The sequence below is a fragment of the Pituophis catenifer genome, unplaced genomic scaffold (genome assembly GCF_029215685.1).
Source record: "Pituophis catenifer annectens isolate HBS135680 unplaced genomic scaffold, rPitCat1.0.hap2 SCAF_2, whole genome shotgun sequence".
Lineage (NCBI taxonomy): Eukaryota > Metazoa > Chordata > Lepidosauria > Squamata > Colubridae > Pituophis > Pituophis catenifer.
Genome location: NW_027256882.1, coordinates 19514656 through 19532346, shown reverse-complemented (window position 1 = coordinate 19532346; position 17691 = coordinate 19514656). Strand labels below are relative to the sequence as shown.

Sequence of the window (17691 nt, the reverse complement as noted above, 5' to 3'; positions counted from 1 at the left end):
CTGAAATAGTGATTGGCTGGAGGAAAAACAGGAATGAGTATTTGTCCACTATCTTGAGCTCCTGAAAAAAATGGGATACAAATCTAATAAAGGAAGAAAATGAATGAGTACTTAATACCTGAGGAACATGAGAGTCATTTTGATTCTCTGGTGAAAATGAGGGAAAGGATGATGTTTCAAGGAAAGTTTCTCAATTTTGTCAACCATACCAATGCTCTGCTTTCCCTCCCCTTTTCCCCCAAACACACACACACAAAACATATGCTAACTTTTGAATTATAACTCAGCAATTAAATCTCTCAGTATCTCAGGAACCCTGGATGGGATGAGATGGTGACAACACAAAGAAAGTTTGCTCAATTAAAACAGATTCCCAGGGATGATTTCAGGTGCTTTTTATTGGGAAACTTTGTAGATTTGGAATTATAAATAACATGAAGAAACATATTATCCTTGATAGACATGTAAAAAAAAAGCTTTAAAAATTGGATTCAAATCATACATTGATACAGAAAATTTTAATGATAAATATTCAATTGAAGCCAGAATATTTTCTTTGAGAATTGAGGGATAAGCACAAAAGTTCCATGGAAGATTATTTCAATATATGATTACTATGGCAAGATTACTATAGGACAGAGTTGTAAGATTCTGCACTAACATGCAGGAATGATTGTTGAAATTAACAGAACTTGCTGAGATGAACAAACTGACTTCTTTCATTAGTGAAAGGGCAAAATCTAGACTTATTGGTAACTGCAACACACTTATGGACTTTTTCTGTAAAATCTCCACAAAAAATGTACCAGCAATTTATGGTTTTAATGATTAGACAGGATAGAAAGTCAAAATGTAACTTCAGAGAGTTTAAAATATTTCTCCCTTTTCTGTTTTCTTTGTTCTAATTTAGTTTACATTAGACTTTACTAGGAGAGCGTCCATCTGCAATGGGAAAGTCTTCTCATTTCTAATTGCCATCCAAGAGATCGACCACAATCTCCAGTTCCTCCCCAATGTACACCTGACCTGAGTTACAACTTTCATGACAATTATTTGAAACCCAGAATGGCTTGGGATGCTGGGCTGGACCTGCTCACTGCTGGGGAGGTCAAGGTTCCCAACTACAGTTGTGAAGGACAGAAGGACCTCTTCATTGTTCTTGAAGGGACTAAGAATGACCTCTCCTCCCAGATTTCCCCCATGTTGGCCACCTACAAAATTACAAAGGTTTGTGTATGAGGTTCTTTAGCCTACTTTCCATGCTATAAGATCAGCAGGAAGAGCTGCAACATCTGAGCAGAATGAAGGAATAAGCGATCCCTGTGCCCAAATTTCTATTTGCAAGAGGAGAAATCATTTGCTTCTTCATAATAACCACCATGTTTATATTCTCAATTATCCAGGTCATGGTTGTCCCAAAGGTGTTTTTTCAGGAGGCAACTGGACTTTTTTGTTTATTCTTTGAAGACGTTTCGCTTTTCATCCAAGAAGCTTCTTCAGCTCTGACTGGATGATGGGGAATGGAAGGGTTTACATTCCTTGCAGACAGCTGGTAATTTGCATCCTTTTAGAGGGTCGTTGAAGCACTTGGAGGTTCATCTGTATCCTCAGAGTCACCTGAGTAGTGCAAATGGGTGTGGAGCCTTCTTGGAACTGCTGAAAGGACTGTGTTGGAGACTGGAGATACAAGTAGATGATGTCATGCCACCCTCTGTTGAGAGAGGGCTGTTCAATTTGGACATAGATGGCCTCTTTGACCCCTCTTCCAAACTAGTGGTCCTCTCTGTCCAAAATGTGAACTTTGTTATCTTCAAAAGAGTGGCTGTTGTCTTTGAAATGCAAATGGACTGCTGAACCTGGTCCTGATGTTTATAATACTTTTACTTTTCCTTTTCTATGAAAGAGCAGTTCACGCTATTGCATACTGTTAATGTCATATTTTCATTATTTTTCATTATTTTTTCATGTCAGCTCTGTTTTGGAAGAGCAGAATTCAGTGACATTCAGGCCTTTCCCATTTCTGTTTTACAGATTGTAGATAAAGCATTTCGTTTTTCTTATTTGAAAAATCAATTTTCAGAGGAAGGCTGGACAAGATGGCCACAGAGCACATGAAGAATAGCAATAGCATTAGCACTTAGACTACAGCCCTCTCTAAGTGCTTTACAGAGTCAGCATATTGCCCCCAACAATCTGGGTCCCCATTTAACCGACCTCGGAAGGATGGAAGGGTGAGTCAACCTTGAGCCTGGTGAGATCTGATCTGCCAAACTGCCGGCAGCCAGTGATCAGCAGAAGTAGTCTGCAGTACTGCACTGTAACCACTGCACCACCGCGGCTCATTTAGAATGATTTGGACTCTCCCCCAGGAGATTGAAAGGCTCTTGAACCTAAAAATCACAACCAAAATAATGGAATTTTTAGAGCCTCCTCCACCAACGATATATTTCTGGCATGGTAACAAGATTCCCATTGCACAAGTATCATGATTAGAAAACCTGGGTGTGACATATCAGGCCTCAAGTAGGCTAAGGGCATTGGCAGATATTCTGCTCAATGGACATCTTTGAATTTTACTTTATCCAGCTGGGACATGATCTTCCAAAGACTCTTTAAACATATTAAGCAAAATCATTAGTTTACTTATGTATGGAGAACAGTTTGGACCATTTTCTTGGTGGTGACTATTGGAAAAAGTAAAGACTTAAAATTTCTCTGTCTTAGATTTCTACATTTCTTCTGGTTGTAAGATGCTCCTTTGTGTTCAGATCTGGCCTCAGAATGATAATGTAGCACTTGGGGATGAAGATGCAGCCCAGCAGAGCAGCATTGGAGGACAAGATGGAGAACACCTGAACAGCCACCATGTAATATACTGGAGTCAGAGGATTTCTCTGTTGTGAAATCTAACAAGGCGATCGAGAAAGCTAGTCATGGAAATAAACTAGAACAGGAGCAATGGAAATATGGGTGGAATGAGATGTCCCTGTAACTATCCACAGCACGTCATTCTGGACCAGCAATACTCATGTTTATACATTTCCGAAAAGGAAGGTACGATGATAATTGTAGATATGCATATTTAATTTTATGTAAGCACAAATATTCACTATTAGCAAGCTTTAGTTCACTTTCATGTCCGTTTATGTTACTGTGTTCCATGATTCACATTTCTACATTTCTTCTAGTTGTAAGCTGTTCCTTTGTATTCAGGTCTGGCCTCAGAATGATAATGTAGCACTTGGGGATGAAGATGCAGCTCAGCAGACCAGCATTGGAGGTCAGGATGGAGAAGACCTGAACAGCCACCATGTATTTCCCTTTGGTGCTCAGGTAAGTGGGCACAAAGGTCACCCAGACACTGCAGAAGACCAGCATGCTGAAGGTGATCAGCTTGGCTTCATTGAAGGCCCCAGGGAGATTTCTGGCCAGGAAAGCCACCATGAAACAGATGGAAGCCAGGAAGCCCAAATAGCTGAGGGTGATGTAGAACATGACAACGGCCCCTTCATTGCATTGCAAAATGATCTCTCCAGGCTGGGAGTGGAAGTCAGAGTCAGGGAATGGTGGAGAAACTCCAAGCCAGATGGAGCAGATAATAATTTGGACAGTAGAAGAAGAAAGGACGATGGAGTTGGCCAAACTCTTTCCCAACCATTTCTTCACTCGGTTTCCTGGTTTTGTGGCCAAGAAAGCTAGCATCACGGTGATTGTTTTGGCCAAGAGAGAGGAAATGGCAACCGAGAAGGTGATGCTGAAAACTGTTTGTCGGAGAAGGCAAGTGGCTTTCCTTGGTTGACCAATGAAGAGAAGAGGAGACAAGAAGCAAAGCAGGAGGGAGACCAAGAGGATGTAAGAGAGATCCCGGTTGTTGGCTTTGACAATGGGAGTTTCTCGGTATTTAATGAATATGATTAAAACAAGACTTGTGGTTAGGAAAAGGAGTAAGGCAAAAGAGGCCAGGATAGTGCCCAGATGTTCTTCATAAGACAGGAATGTTATAAATTTAGGGATACAATTGACTTGATCCTCATTTGGATATTTGTCATCTGGACAATTGGTGCATTTTTCTGTATCTGAGAAAAACAAAAAGCAATATTATTTTAATATTCTATCCTTTCACTTTTCAAGAAACACATTCTTCAGACAACAACTTTTACTAGGGGTATTTTCCAAATTGCATTTCCTAAAATCTCCAGAGAAAGAAACTAAGAGTAATACCATTTTCTTAAAAAAAAAAAAAAAAAAGCTATAATTCTATGAAACTGAGTGGGGGCCCAATTGGTTTCCTGTGTAGAGTGCAGAATCTTAGTAGGAATCTACATTATTAGTTGTAAAAAATGAATCAATCTTTCCAGGAAAATTCTTGGGTCCTACCAGATGGAACATCTTGATGTACTTGACTCACAGGTTGATAACTTTGTGAAATCTAGTTGGCTGGCAAATAATCTGGAATGGTTACTGGGAACTTTGGTAATAAGGATGTAATGACATGCATCCATAAATTGTTTCAACTCCTACACTGAAAACGACGCTATAGAGCATGGCACACCAAGACAACTAGGCACAAGAACAGTGTTTTCCCAAACGCCATTACTCTGCTAAACAAATAATTCCCTCAACACTGTCAAACTATTCACTAAGGCTGCATTACTATTGCTATTGGTCTTTTCATTGTTCCTGTCTCCCATCTCCTCCCACTTGTGACTGTATGACTGTAACTTTGTTGCTTGTATCCTTGCAATTTATATTGAGTATGATTTGATTGCTTATTGCACTGTATGACAGTCACTGGGTGTTGTGCCTTGTGATTCTTGTCGAGTGTATCTTGTCTTTTAATGTACACTGAGAGCATATGCACCAAAGACAAATTCCTTGTGTGTCCAATCACACTTGGCCAATAGAGAATTCTATTATTATCTATAACTGTTCACATCTTTTCAGCTTCTCAGTGAACTTCAACCAGAGACCCATTTCACAATAATCCTTCCAGGAGGTGGACCTATAACAATTCCTCAAGTTTCAAAGAACTCAGGTGTCCCCAGAAAGGCAAATGTGGCAGAACATATTCAAATTGAAAAGCATAAGACATATTTTCTCTGGGACTAGTAAAGGTTACACAGTCAGTCACGCTCTCCTATCTCTTCCCAGCCTCTTGTTCAGGGTCTTTTTGCTATTCTTTCCTTTAGATATGCAGTTTGAAAATAGACAAGAAGACCAATTGAGCTTCCATCAGTCTTTTAACTTGCACTTTCATGAAAATATTTTGGATGAATCCACTTGCATGACACCTGCCCTTTCCTTTGGTGTGACCCACCTTCCTGTGTGGAGATGGTCCCCTCCGGACAAGGAACACAGTCATAGCAGCAAACTGGCTCTCCTTCTCGAGCCCGCTTGACAAATCCAGGATGACATTTTCCGCCACATTTGGACTGTGGCAGAGACTAAGCAGTTAAACAAGGAAAACCAAAGAAAATGTGTCAGAAAATGGAGGTCGACATGAACATCAGCCAAGTAGTCACTAGGCTTCACTTAGGTACATTTAAAATTTCTAAATAACGATAGAAATTTTCCATCGCCTGACCCAGCGGGCTTATTCAGATTAGGTGAAATTAGAGAATAATATGAAACCATCCTAGAGGACATATATGGGGTTCCCCTAACCAACTTGCTCATATTGAAGAAGTCACTCAGATGAACAGCAAACCCTTTCAAACCAACAAGAAAAGAAGGTTAGTTGCCATGAAATTTCTAACTAGTTCCAAACATTGTAGGAGATAGGACTACTGCCAGAAGGACTTTTCTACTTAATAAAGTTTGAAGGGATAGAATTGAGAAAAGATTTAGCATTAAGTAAATGTTTTTCCTGTATCAACTCAGAAACTCAGAATGCCCAAGGAGCTGCTGATAGCATTCTACAGAGGAATTACTGAGTCTGTAATTTTTACTTCTATAACTATCTGGTTTGGTATAGCAATGAAACAGGACAGGTACAGACTTCAACAAATATTTAGGGCTGCCGAAAAAACAATTGCAACCAGCCTGCCTTCCACTGAGGACCTGTTATACTGCACGGGTTGGAAAGAGAGCTGAGAAAATATCTACAGACCTCTCATATCCGGGACATAAACTGTTTCAACTCCTCCCTTCAGGAGGCCACTACAGGGCATTGCATGCCAAAACAACCAGATATAGACAATTTCCTCCACCATATCATCACTCTTCTAAACATCTAATTCCCAGAGCACTGTTTTATGTGTAAGAATATTTAACCATGAAGTAGGGCTGTATTACTGTCACCCTTATCATCTTTTCTATTACCTTCTCATATTGGTACCTTATGATTTATCACTTTGGTTTTTTTATGTTCACTGACATTTATGTACTGGAGACAAATTCTGTATGCATTCAATCAAACTTGGGCAATAAAGAATATTCTATTCTATTCTATTCTATTCTATTCTATTCTATTCTATTCTATTCTACTCTACTCTACTCTACTCTACTCTACTCTACTCTACTCTACTCTACTCTACTGTATTTCTATATTTATATTCTCCGTTGATAAGGCTGTCTTGCTATTGAAATGAGATTAAGATTACTGCCTATTTTCTAGAATTGAATTGAGATGAGATGGAGATGAGAATGTGTCCCTCAAGAAGAGTAAGTTAGCCACCTTTTGCTGAAGCACATGGGACATGGGTATGAGTTCTGTGGGAAAAGGCCCAGCTCGGTATTCAAGAAAAGTCCTTTCTTTTGAAGAACTGTAAGTAGGTAACACCAACTGGTGTGGAAAGAAATACCCAAATTTATTATTAATCAAATTAGGAGCCTTCTTTTTGCCCAGAGAGACCTTAAGGTAGCTAACAATCCAAATGTACAATTGCATTCAAGGGGTTTTCAGACGAAGTGTCCTCTTACAAGCGAAAAGCCAAATCTAATTCAAATATTGTTACTTCCAATATGAGGAAAGGTTTTTCTTTAGATCAAAGTCTTGTTTCAGTAATTCAATTTTCTCAGTCAGGACATTATCTCACATCAAAACAGTTTTTATGATTTCACTGAAAGCCTTAGACCTCCTTCCTAGGAGCAGAAGGCCTGTTTCTCTATCCCAGTTGAATGAAAGAGAAGCATGGATAATTCTGGTCAGCTCTGGCCTGTTTATAAACCTCCCAGATTATGGGCTTCCCTTTCAGGAGACTCTGTCTCCAACCAGGACAAGCTGAATTGTAATGCCAAGGGTTATTTCCAGGGGTAGGTTGCTACAGGTTCTCCTGGGTTTGGGAGAACCTGTAGCCTACGTTATAGCTGGTTTGGAGAACCTCCAAATCCCACCCCTGGCTGGCCACGCCCATCCCGCCCCGCCCCTCCAAGGAGTCTCCACGCAGTCCATTTTGGATGAGAGGTAAGTGCAGGGTCGGCATGGAGGCTTGAGGAGGGGGAAATAACAGGCCTCCCTGGAGTTCCCTGAAGTTCTGGAAGGCCAGAAATGGGTCTGTTTCTGGAGGGCCTCTGGAGCCCAAGAGAGGCAGTTTTCACCCTCCCAGAGGCTTGAGGAAAGCCTCCTTAGCCTGGGGAAGGCAAAAACGCCCCCTGTCATGGTGCAGGAGGCCGACTAGGCCACACCCACCCAGCAACAGGGTAGAGAACCCATTGCTGACATTTTTGAAGCCCACCCTGGTTATTTCCTACTGGATCAAGCAGGACCTCCATTCAATCTTGACTCTTTTTTTTTTACCAGGTTCACTCCAAACTGGAACCCAAGCATTAGTCAACAGAATTGTCTTTTGCTTTGCTGTTTCTGGACAAAGAACAAACAGGCCATCAACCCCATAATACCAGCACTTGAGGGCCTCTCTCATCAATTTTATCCTAAATATTAATCACTCAGTAGCTCAATCTGGATGTAGCTGAATCAGTTTAAAGCAGTGTCCCATATTACAGAATCTGAAAAACACCTTGATTGAAGTATTTTTGAAGCCTCCCTATCCATCTAAGAAAATGATAAATGTTTTAGTCCACACATAAAATTCTTAATGAATTTCTGACTAGGCTTAGCCCACTTGAAATGGACACTAAAAGCTTTGGAAAAGAGAGAAAAGACGCCAATGTTTCACCCACCTTATTGAGCCACTTTAGCAGTAAAAAAAAATATTCGTTGACAATAAGTCTCTGCCTTTGAAAATTACCCAGATGCACTTCTATGCAATCCTCTTCAGGGATAATCACCCAACTCAGGATGTTCATATCTGCTGCCAAATCTCCATGTTGGTCCAAGTACAGTTTCATCTCAGAAAGATTGCAAAATTCATTCTTTTGCAGAAAGGGATGAAGCTGGAATGGAAACAGCTAGCAATTTTAAAAGCAAAAACCTTGCTATCTAAACCAACATGGTCTTTTCACATTTAAACCTTTCTTCTACGCTTGTCTAATTTCCAAATATTCTTAATTTTGACAAAAGGTGTTACCTTTACCTGCATAACAGAGTGAAAAGGTTTCAGCAAAACTTGTCAATCATATATTCTACCCTTGTCTAATTTGCAAATATTCTTAGTTGGGAAACAAGTGTTACTACTGTTTGGTTGATTGTTTTCACTGTCAGAAAATTTCTCCTTATTTCTAGGTTGAATCTCTCCTTGATCAGTTTCTTTCCATTATTCCTTGTCTGGCCTTCAGGTCAGGGGTGGGTTCTAAATTTTTTTACTACCGGTTCTGTGGGTGTGGCTTATTTTGTGGGCATGACTTGATGGTCATCTGACAATTATTTAGGATTTAGCAAAGGTACTTGTTTACCAGGCTTTTAACTGCTTGCAAAGCTGTACCGATCTACCCATTTATTTTTTGCTGGCACTGATCTACTCATGTATTTTTGCAGGCACTGATCTACTCATGTATTTTTGCAGGCACTGGTCTACCCATTTATTTTTGCAGGCACCAGTCTACTCATTTGTTTTCTTTTAACACTGATCAGCTGTAGGGTGGCCCTTTGAAGCCCCACGGCAAGAGTTTAAACAGTTTTTTTCCCTCTAGCCATCAGCTGGGACTCAGGAGGCAGCAATAGATTGGGGGTGGGGCCAAATAAAAAGTAAGAATAACGCAGGGGGTGGGGGGTGGCGGGTGGGGGTGGTGGCAGAACCGGTTCAGTGTCATATTGTCACCGCTACCAGCTCATGTGCCAGGAGCGGGGGGGGAGGGAGAGGGGGTTGCGCACACATGCGCGTGGGCACATGCACGTGCGACCCTCCCCCGCCCCCCCCTCCTGGCACACGATGGCGAAAAGGTTAGCCATCACTGCCTTAATACATTTAAAAATTTCAATCATGTCCCCTTTCCCCCTTCTGTTCTCTCTGGGCTGTACAAATTCATATTTTGATCTCTTTTAAAAAGTACCAAGCTTCCAGAAATATATTCATGATTTCATCATAGAGAGAGGTGCATAATGAAAATTCAGCAGAAAAGTATCTGATTTTTAGAAAGTGGGACTTGATAAAGTATATTATTTCATGTATGAACAAAATGATTGGATCTATATCTCATTAAGGTTTCATTTCTACTTGAGCTTGTTTGGAGTTCTAGCAGGGGAGCGCAGCTATCGTATACCCTTGACTGAAGATCGGTACACTCCTTCTATCTGGGATGGTCGTCCTCTTCCACCGAGTGCGCAGCTTCGGGAGGGATGCACATGGAGCAGTGAGGGAGGAAGGGGACACCCGTCTAGCCAGCCAGATCAGCCGAATCAACCCTGGCGATCAATGGGGTGACAGATGTCGCAGCCAGATCGCCCTCACATCCATATGAAATGTAACAATTTGTTAGAATATTCTAGCTTTTGATTTGTGAATGCTATACCCTGTGCTTGTTCTGGGAAATCTAGGGAGGGGGGTGGGGGGGAAGGAGGGAAAGGGGGGGTGGGAAAGGGGAGGGAGGGGTTGAGGGGGGAAGGGTGGGGGGTGAAAATGTTTGTATTTTCTATAAAACTTTTTAATAAAAAAAAAGGTTTCATTTCTACTATCTCCTGTATAAGTATAGTATACTGTAAGTATATGTATTTGTATAGGTATAGGTATATGCAGAGGTGGGATTCACTTAACTTCCCTACCGGTTTGCAAATGTGAGTGTGCACGCACTCCTTTCACTCGCATGCACCACTCTGCACATGCGCATGGCCTTCTGTGCATGTACAGTGCTCGCGCATTACATCCGGGAGGGTGGGCGGAGCCTCCTGCAGTTGCTGCTACCAGTTCACCTGATCCGGAGAGAACCAGCTGAATTCCACCACTGGGTATATGTGTACGTGGGTGTGGAGTGGCTCAGCATTAAATATACTGAATTTGTCAGCTGGAAAGCTGACAGCCTGGGTTCAAGACCTGAGCAGCACACAACAGGGTGAGTTCCTGTCACTTGCCTCAGCTCCTACTCACCTAGCAGCTTGAAAGCATGCAAATGTGAGTAGGCAAATAGGTACCACTTTGGTGGGAAGGTAACAACATTCCATGCATCCCAGCTTATAGTTATACTGGCCACATGACCATGAAAATGTCTGTGGACAATGCTTGCTCCCTTGGCTAAGAGATGTGCACCACCTTCTGGAGTCAGACACGACTGGACAGGGGGAAATTTTACCTTTATGTGTATATACAGTGTGTACAGTATACTGGGCATTGATTATAATAAATTGGCAGTAGTAATATTTTAATAACTTCATGATAATATATAATTAATTTTGTGATATTATCAGTAATGATTCAGGGGAAGAAGGATGAGAGATAACCAAACTTGATAAGAATATTTGAGAAAATGATAGTTGATTAGAAACCAAATGTCAGTTATCAGTGTGATGCTCATAGAAAGGAGTCAAATACATCCATAAGGATCTCAGAAACCTTCTGATTTGCGGTGACCCCAGCTCAAGTATCAGGTCACTTTGGAGGCACTCCACTGGGAGAAGACTTTGTATAAAAACCAGATTGGCTTAGGAAGGTTGCTCTTAGCCTTCAGAAAGGCAACAAGTAGAAGAGTCATGTTGGTCTATGGCAGCTAAACAATCTGGGAGCATGTTTTCCAAGTAACACAATATCTTAGTTGGAGAAGGAAGGATACAGTCCTCCCTTACAGCACAAAACTGAAATACAGTAGTGGCCAAAATTGTGGAAACCTTTTGGAAAAAAGTGTATTTTCTAAAACTAGCTAATAACACCACTTTATTTTGGAGCAGTACCATAAAATTATATATCAATGGAAAGATAATTTAATCAAAAATTTAATGCAATAACTTTTAGGAAGGATTTGCTGTTAGAATAGGTGTTACAGTATAAAGAAGGAAAGTGAAACACGTAGAAAAAATGAGATATGCAAAAATTATCACCATAGAAAAAACGAGATATACAAAAATTAAAACCATGTCAGTTAATACTTAGTTGGGTAACCTTTAGCATGAATTACAGCCTTACAATGTCTTCCCATGGAGTGAACCAAGTCTTTTAGTTCTAAAGCTTTTATAATGTGAAACCAAGATTGAATGATTTCTTCTATTAACTGGGTTTTATTGCTGGGTTGCTTCTGACTAACAAGTTTCTTTAGTCGGCTCCATAGATTTTCAACTGGGTTAAGGTCTGGGCTATTCCCAGGCCATTCCAGCAGTGGAATAGGATTATCTTGAAACTCAAAAAAAAATAAATAAATAAATAAAAATTGGTGTTATTAACCATCAAACCTCAAAAATACACTTTTCCAAAAAGGTTTCCACAATTTTGGCCACTACTGTATGTTACAAAGAAACTTTAGGTCTGTTCACTGTTAAGTCCAGATGATGGAAGAGGAATGGTTGGACTAGATGATCTCAGGGCCTCCCTAAAATTCATGAATGTAAAATGCTAAGATACTAATCATAAACCCATATATACATGAATTGATTTCAAAATGAATGCACCCTTTTTTAAAATTAGCAGCATTTAATATCAAATTATATCTGTCATGGTGTCCAGTCTTAGAAACATTACTCACAAAGTGAACAGATTGCCAACAATTGCCTGTTGACTACACAAGGAGGTGCAGAAAGTTCCCCTAATTTTCTTTTGGATTTCTTCTCCAAAGGAACTAAGTTTCATGAATCCTTGTCAGGATCCCATACCTGCCATGGCTGCATCTTTGGAAGGCCCAACTTCTCTTCGCCCTCCTTTCTTCTCTTCTTGGATCTGGAGGAATATGCAGCATTCAAGGCATGGGCCAGAGTCTTAATGACACTGTAAGCACGGTGGTCAATTTTTAACCTGTTGCTTTTATCTTGGGTCTCCAGTGGTGCTTTCTGGATGCATCTTCTCCGGCCTTTGACAGAAAAGACATGCTTCGAAAAAGAACAGTGAAAACACTTATGCAAGGGTTCCACAAATATAAATGGTTCGAAGGAATCTTCATACCCTCTTTCCTGAATAACAAAGTTCCAAATACTATGGACATATTCATAAAGTCTGTGACTTTTCATTGGCAAGTCTCCAAAGAGTGTGATGATCCAGACTTTCCCTTCAATGGGTTGTGACAAACCTTTAAGTGTAAAATGGACTTGGTGAATTCCATCCATCATGCTACTATAGTCTGTAAAGAAAACAAAGACATTGACTTGCCTCCACTTAGAGATGGCATTCTTAAGTGGTGCTGCAAGTGTAGTCATAGACAATTGTTGTGATATAACAACACAAATTCCATTCTTGAGAAGGGTAGGGGTAAAGGTCCTCATGAAATTTTCTCCTTGCTCTGTATCGGAAGCAAAGAGACCAATCAAGGTCCATCTGAAATGGAGGAGCAGTTGGACAATTGCTGGGTACTGGACCCCATTTTTGGGGGCCATCCGGAAGAAATAAGGGAATTGAGTTTTATCACTCAGAGCCTCTGAAACAAATCTACAAGTGATCTGAAAAAGCAATTAAGAATTCTGTGTTATATTTACAGTCAGATCATCCAAAGTATTAGCTCTTAAGAAATCCAACTTGGTTCTCATGAAAATATTAGAGTAGTTTATTCTTGATTAACTATTAGGCCATATTAAGATATAATATTGATTTCATTGAGGGCCGCATCAGGGTTGTGTTTGACCTTGGGGGGGAAGGGGGTGTGGCCAGGGTGGGTGTGGCCAGCTCAACGTCACTTGTGCTGGCGGCTTCACTTGGGCTGACCCTTAAACACAGAGCATTAAGAAGACTGCACGTAAATATGGAATACAGGATAAAAATTAAGTTAAAAAGAATAAGAATAAAAATGCAAATAATATTTCTGTCATACTCTACAATTTAATCCAATCAGTCACATGTGTATATTTTAAGCAAAAGTGGACTGGCCCACCAGCCATTCCGCTCCCACAGAGAGGGTCTCCTCAGGGTGCCATCGGCCAAGTTATGTCAGCTGGCGACACCCAGGGGGAGGGCCTTCTTTGTGGGAGCCCCTGCCCTTTGGAATGAACTGCCCCTGGAAATGCGTAAGATCTCCGACCTCCGTGTATTTTGCTGTGCCCTCAAGACCATGCTGTTCCACCAGGCTGGGCTATCAATGTAATGATTTTAAATTGGGTGTTTTAAATTTTGGGGGTTTTAAATCTGAGTCAAAATTATTTAATAATTTTAATTATTTTTAATTGATGTCTGTCTTTGTACTTTTAATAGGCTGTACACCACCCCGAGTCCTTCAGGAGAATGGCGGTATAGAAATAAAATTATTTATTTTTAAACTATTTCATTCCAATAAAGGGACCTACTACATAGTTCAATGAATATTCTCAGTCATCCTGTAGAGTTGGCTGGAAGTTAAGTGAGGGCAATTGGACTTCATTTTTGATTTGAAACTTTTCACTACTTATTCAAGTAGCTTCTTTGGTGAGGGACCCTTGGTTCTCTCTGAGCTTGCTTGTTTTCTTGCAGGCATTTCATTACCCAAACTAGATAACATCATCAGTGCTAGTAAGGAGTGCTTTTTGCTGTCAATTTATATTCTGGAAGCTTGCCTGTCAGTGTTGGTGGGCTTGGTCTTAGAGAGTCTTTGATTGGGCTGTTTACTGTTGGTTCTTTGACAGTTTTTTGATTGGGGTATTGTTGACCTTAGAGTTAATCTATGCTGATCTGGGTGCTGATTGCTGGTGGAAAGGTGTTTAAGTTTTTTTGTTTCATTTTGGGCTAGTTGATTATCTCTTTTGCATTGTCTATAGATGTCTATGTGTCTATTGATGGCTAGGTTGGTGGCACTTAACTCTAGTGATGCTTGTCTTCTAATACCTATTAAGTACCCTTGAACCCTGTTGAATGTTAAGAATTGGCCCTATTTGTGGTTTTGTTTTCTATTATATCTCCATATCATCATCATCATCATCATCATCATCATCATCATCATCATCATCAACAACAACAACAACAACAACAACAACAACAATATCATCATCATTATCAACATCATCATCTATGAGCAACTAATATAATAGCACCAGGTATGGGCCTTTTCACCTTGGAGACCATAAATCAATTCTGATCTGGGATTCATTTATTTAATTAGTGAATTTTAGTATGGAATAAAAATTGTGGGGGATATTTATTTCTGCATGGCCATGTTGACCACCTTATCAGGCAAGGGAGTGCTAGAAGAGAAGAACCATCCTCTCTTCTCCATCCACAGTCCTGCTCTGTCTAAAAGATACCAAGAAAGTGGATGATTCTTCTTCAAAGTCAAGAAACATAGAAGAGCTCTACTGATTGCTTATTTGGGAACTTCTAATTCTAGTCCCACTTTAGGCATGAAAAATCAGCTGGGTGACTTCGAGCCAGTCACACTCTCACAGCCCAGAGGATTGATGTTGTGGGGAAAATAGGAGGAAGAAGAAGTATTAAGCATGTTCAACACTTTGAGTTCTTTATAAAGAATAATAAAGATAGGATAAAAATCAAATCCTCTTTGGCAAAGAGCATGGCAGGAACAATAAAAAAAAATCACCTGTCCAAACTAGTAGAAATAATTGGCTGGAGATGATTAGATGTATTTCCCATGGCACTCTTGTCCATCAGAAGCTCGCCTTTAAGGAATCTAAAGATTTTTTAATGGGGAATCAATGCCTTTAGGCTTTGAATTAATTCCCATCCCAGTAGGTGTTCTTCATCTTGACCTATGATCAAGTGTCTTCCCGCTATACAGTCTTTTCAATGGGAGCAGAGCCTGACCCAAGTACCAGTCAGACCCAGCATCAGGATCAGAATGGGATCCCTGACATTCCAGCCAATGAGCAGCTGCAAGTAGGAGGTTGGGTGCATCAGAAAGTGCATCAAAGAAAGAAGGAGTCTGTCTCCAAGGAGGCTTTCTTCACCTTCACAAGTATGCAGCAGAAGCCTCCAAAGCAATGGAGATGATGTCATGAGTGGATATGGCTGCTTTGATTACTTATGGCTAGATCTATTGTTCACCAACCCCATTCACTTTACCAGATCGAGAAACACACACACACACACACACACACACACACACACAAACCTGAGGGACTTTGTAGGTTCCTACTAATGTAGACATCTGCATGGAGACTTCCCTGAAAGCTCCATCAATAACAGCCAGCAGGTTGTCCCTTGCTCCACAGCTATAGTTAGGAACATTGGCTTCTCCAGTAGAGAGCATGTCCATTAAGGCATCTGAAGTGTGGAGAGCGCTCAAATAGTTGTCATGGATGTTGTAGCCAAGTGTGAGGTTTTGCAGGAGTTGGATATTTTTGTTGACCGCTTGAATGGCAAGAATGAAGAGTAGCATTTCTTGGAGATTAGTATCTTTAATCCTGTACAAATATTTCCATGTTATTATCATCAATATATATATATATAATATGTATTTATTAATTTATTCTTTGTCTCCACAAGCTTATTGAGTATTAAAGCAGTATTGATCCTAAAACAGAAACAGGTCATTGTCACCCATCATCATTTAAGGTTTGTTGGCGTTGAGAAGATGGGATGGAGGTAGTCCTCCATCAGGGTTACTAGTCACAGATATATCATTATTTGTAGGAGCACTTATTTTTATTTGTCAAACAATCAGGATTCAGAATCATTTAATCATTAAAGTAGGTATAATATACTCTATAAATATGTTGTGTAGAAGCAACATGAGGGAAGTATAAGTCAGCCAGCAAAGCAATTATGAAAACAAATCATTCTTATTCCTATAAAAGGTAAAGGTAAAGGTTCCCCTCGCACATATCTACTAGTTGTTCCCGACTCTAGGAGGCGGTGCTTATCTCCGTTTCAAAGCCAAAGAGCCAGCACTGTCCAAAGACATCTCCGTGGTTATGTGGCCACCATGATTAAACGCTGAAGGAGCACAGAACGCTGTTACCTTCCCACCAAAGGTGGTCCCTCTTTTTTCTACTTGCATTTTTTATGTGCTTTCGAACTGCTAGGTTGGCAGAAGCTGGGACAAGTAACGGGAGCTCACTCCATTACACGGCACTAGGGATTCGAACTACCGAACTACCGGCCTTTCTGATCGACAAGCTCAGCGTCTTAGCCGCTGAGCCACCACGTCCCCTTATTCCTATAAGGAGCAGCATTTAACATGGACTGACAGGGAACTACAACACTTTCAATGATTACATGAAATAAACATCAGTATTCAAGAGTTGAACTCAGGACTGAAAGGGGAGGAGAAGATGATCTGGACTTCTGTGTCCTTCTTCCTCAACTTCTCTTAGTGTTTCATCTGCCCTATCTTTCCATTTTACAGTCTATTTCTTTCTTTCTTTCTTTTTTTTGCTTTAATTTATATGCCGCCCTTCTCTGGAGACTCAGGGTGGCTTACAATGCATTAAGCAATAGCCTTCATACTTTTGTATATTTATACAAAGTCAGCTTATTGCCCCCACAATCTGGGTCCTCATTTCACCTACCTTTGAAAGGATGGAAGACTGAGTCAACCTTGAGCCTGGTGAGTTTTTAACTTGCAGTAATTGCAAGCAGCAGATGTTAATCTGTTAATAACAGTGCTTAGTCCACTGTACTACAGGCTCTTTTCAGGATAAGGCAAAAGAGGATAAATCAAATTCAAAAATTTACACATCTTCTACAATTTGGTGAAATAGGAAGAAAGGAAGAAGAGTGTTAGAAATGCAAATGGGGGAAAATGCAACTCCATTGCACTGAATGACTTACAGAGAAGAAATATAACGAGCCCCGTTGAACTGCAATGGTTCAAGCAAAGGTTTTGTTGCAGTTTCAACCACACTAATGATGTGGTCTCCTGGCCCATAATAGTTCCATGGATTTCCTCTGTCTTGTTGCATCAAAGTTGGGGGGCATTTGATTCTGAGCCTCCCAGAGTTTTGCTGGGTTAATACAAGCAGCAGCATCGTAAACAGAAGCAGGAAGTCCATTCCTGCTCGTGCTGAATCAGCCAGTATTTCTAAACAATGAGTTAGAAAAATTCAGTGCACTTTCATAAAATGGAAATGCCAGTGGCTTTTCTAATTCAGACAGAGACAAACCAAGCTTGACATGGAAAAGAGAGAAATATACATTTAAAGCACATCACCTGCAAAACACTCAACATACTGTATCTAGGGGGTTTTATCTTTTTCCAATGCAAGATTCCTTCCATTTTGTTTCACTCTGATGTTTACATCAAAGGCAGTCACTGGAGAAGTAGTAAAAGAGGTTCTCAAGACTGGGATGAAGATAATTACAG

General features: G+C 40.4%; 1 protein-coding gene across 1 annotated transcript; it reads right to left on the bottom strand.

Moving 5' to 3' along the window:
- Positions 1-3165: 3165 nt before the first annotated feature.
- Positions 3166-17380, bottom strand: LOC139309969 (vomeronasal type-2 receptor 26-like). The gene is made up of 6 exons (XM_070934150.1): positions 17160-17380; positions 15499-15790; positions 12131-12907; positions 8122-8334; positions 5318-5444; positions 3166-4076 (listed from the first exon to the last, which is right to left on the bottom strand). Exons 1-6 carry the CDS (start codon positions 17378-17380, stop codon positions 3166-3168), a joined length of 2541 nt encoding a protein of 846 aa, XP_070790251.1.
- Between the last annotated feature and the right edge of the window lie 311 nt (positions 17381-17691).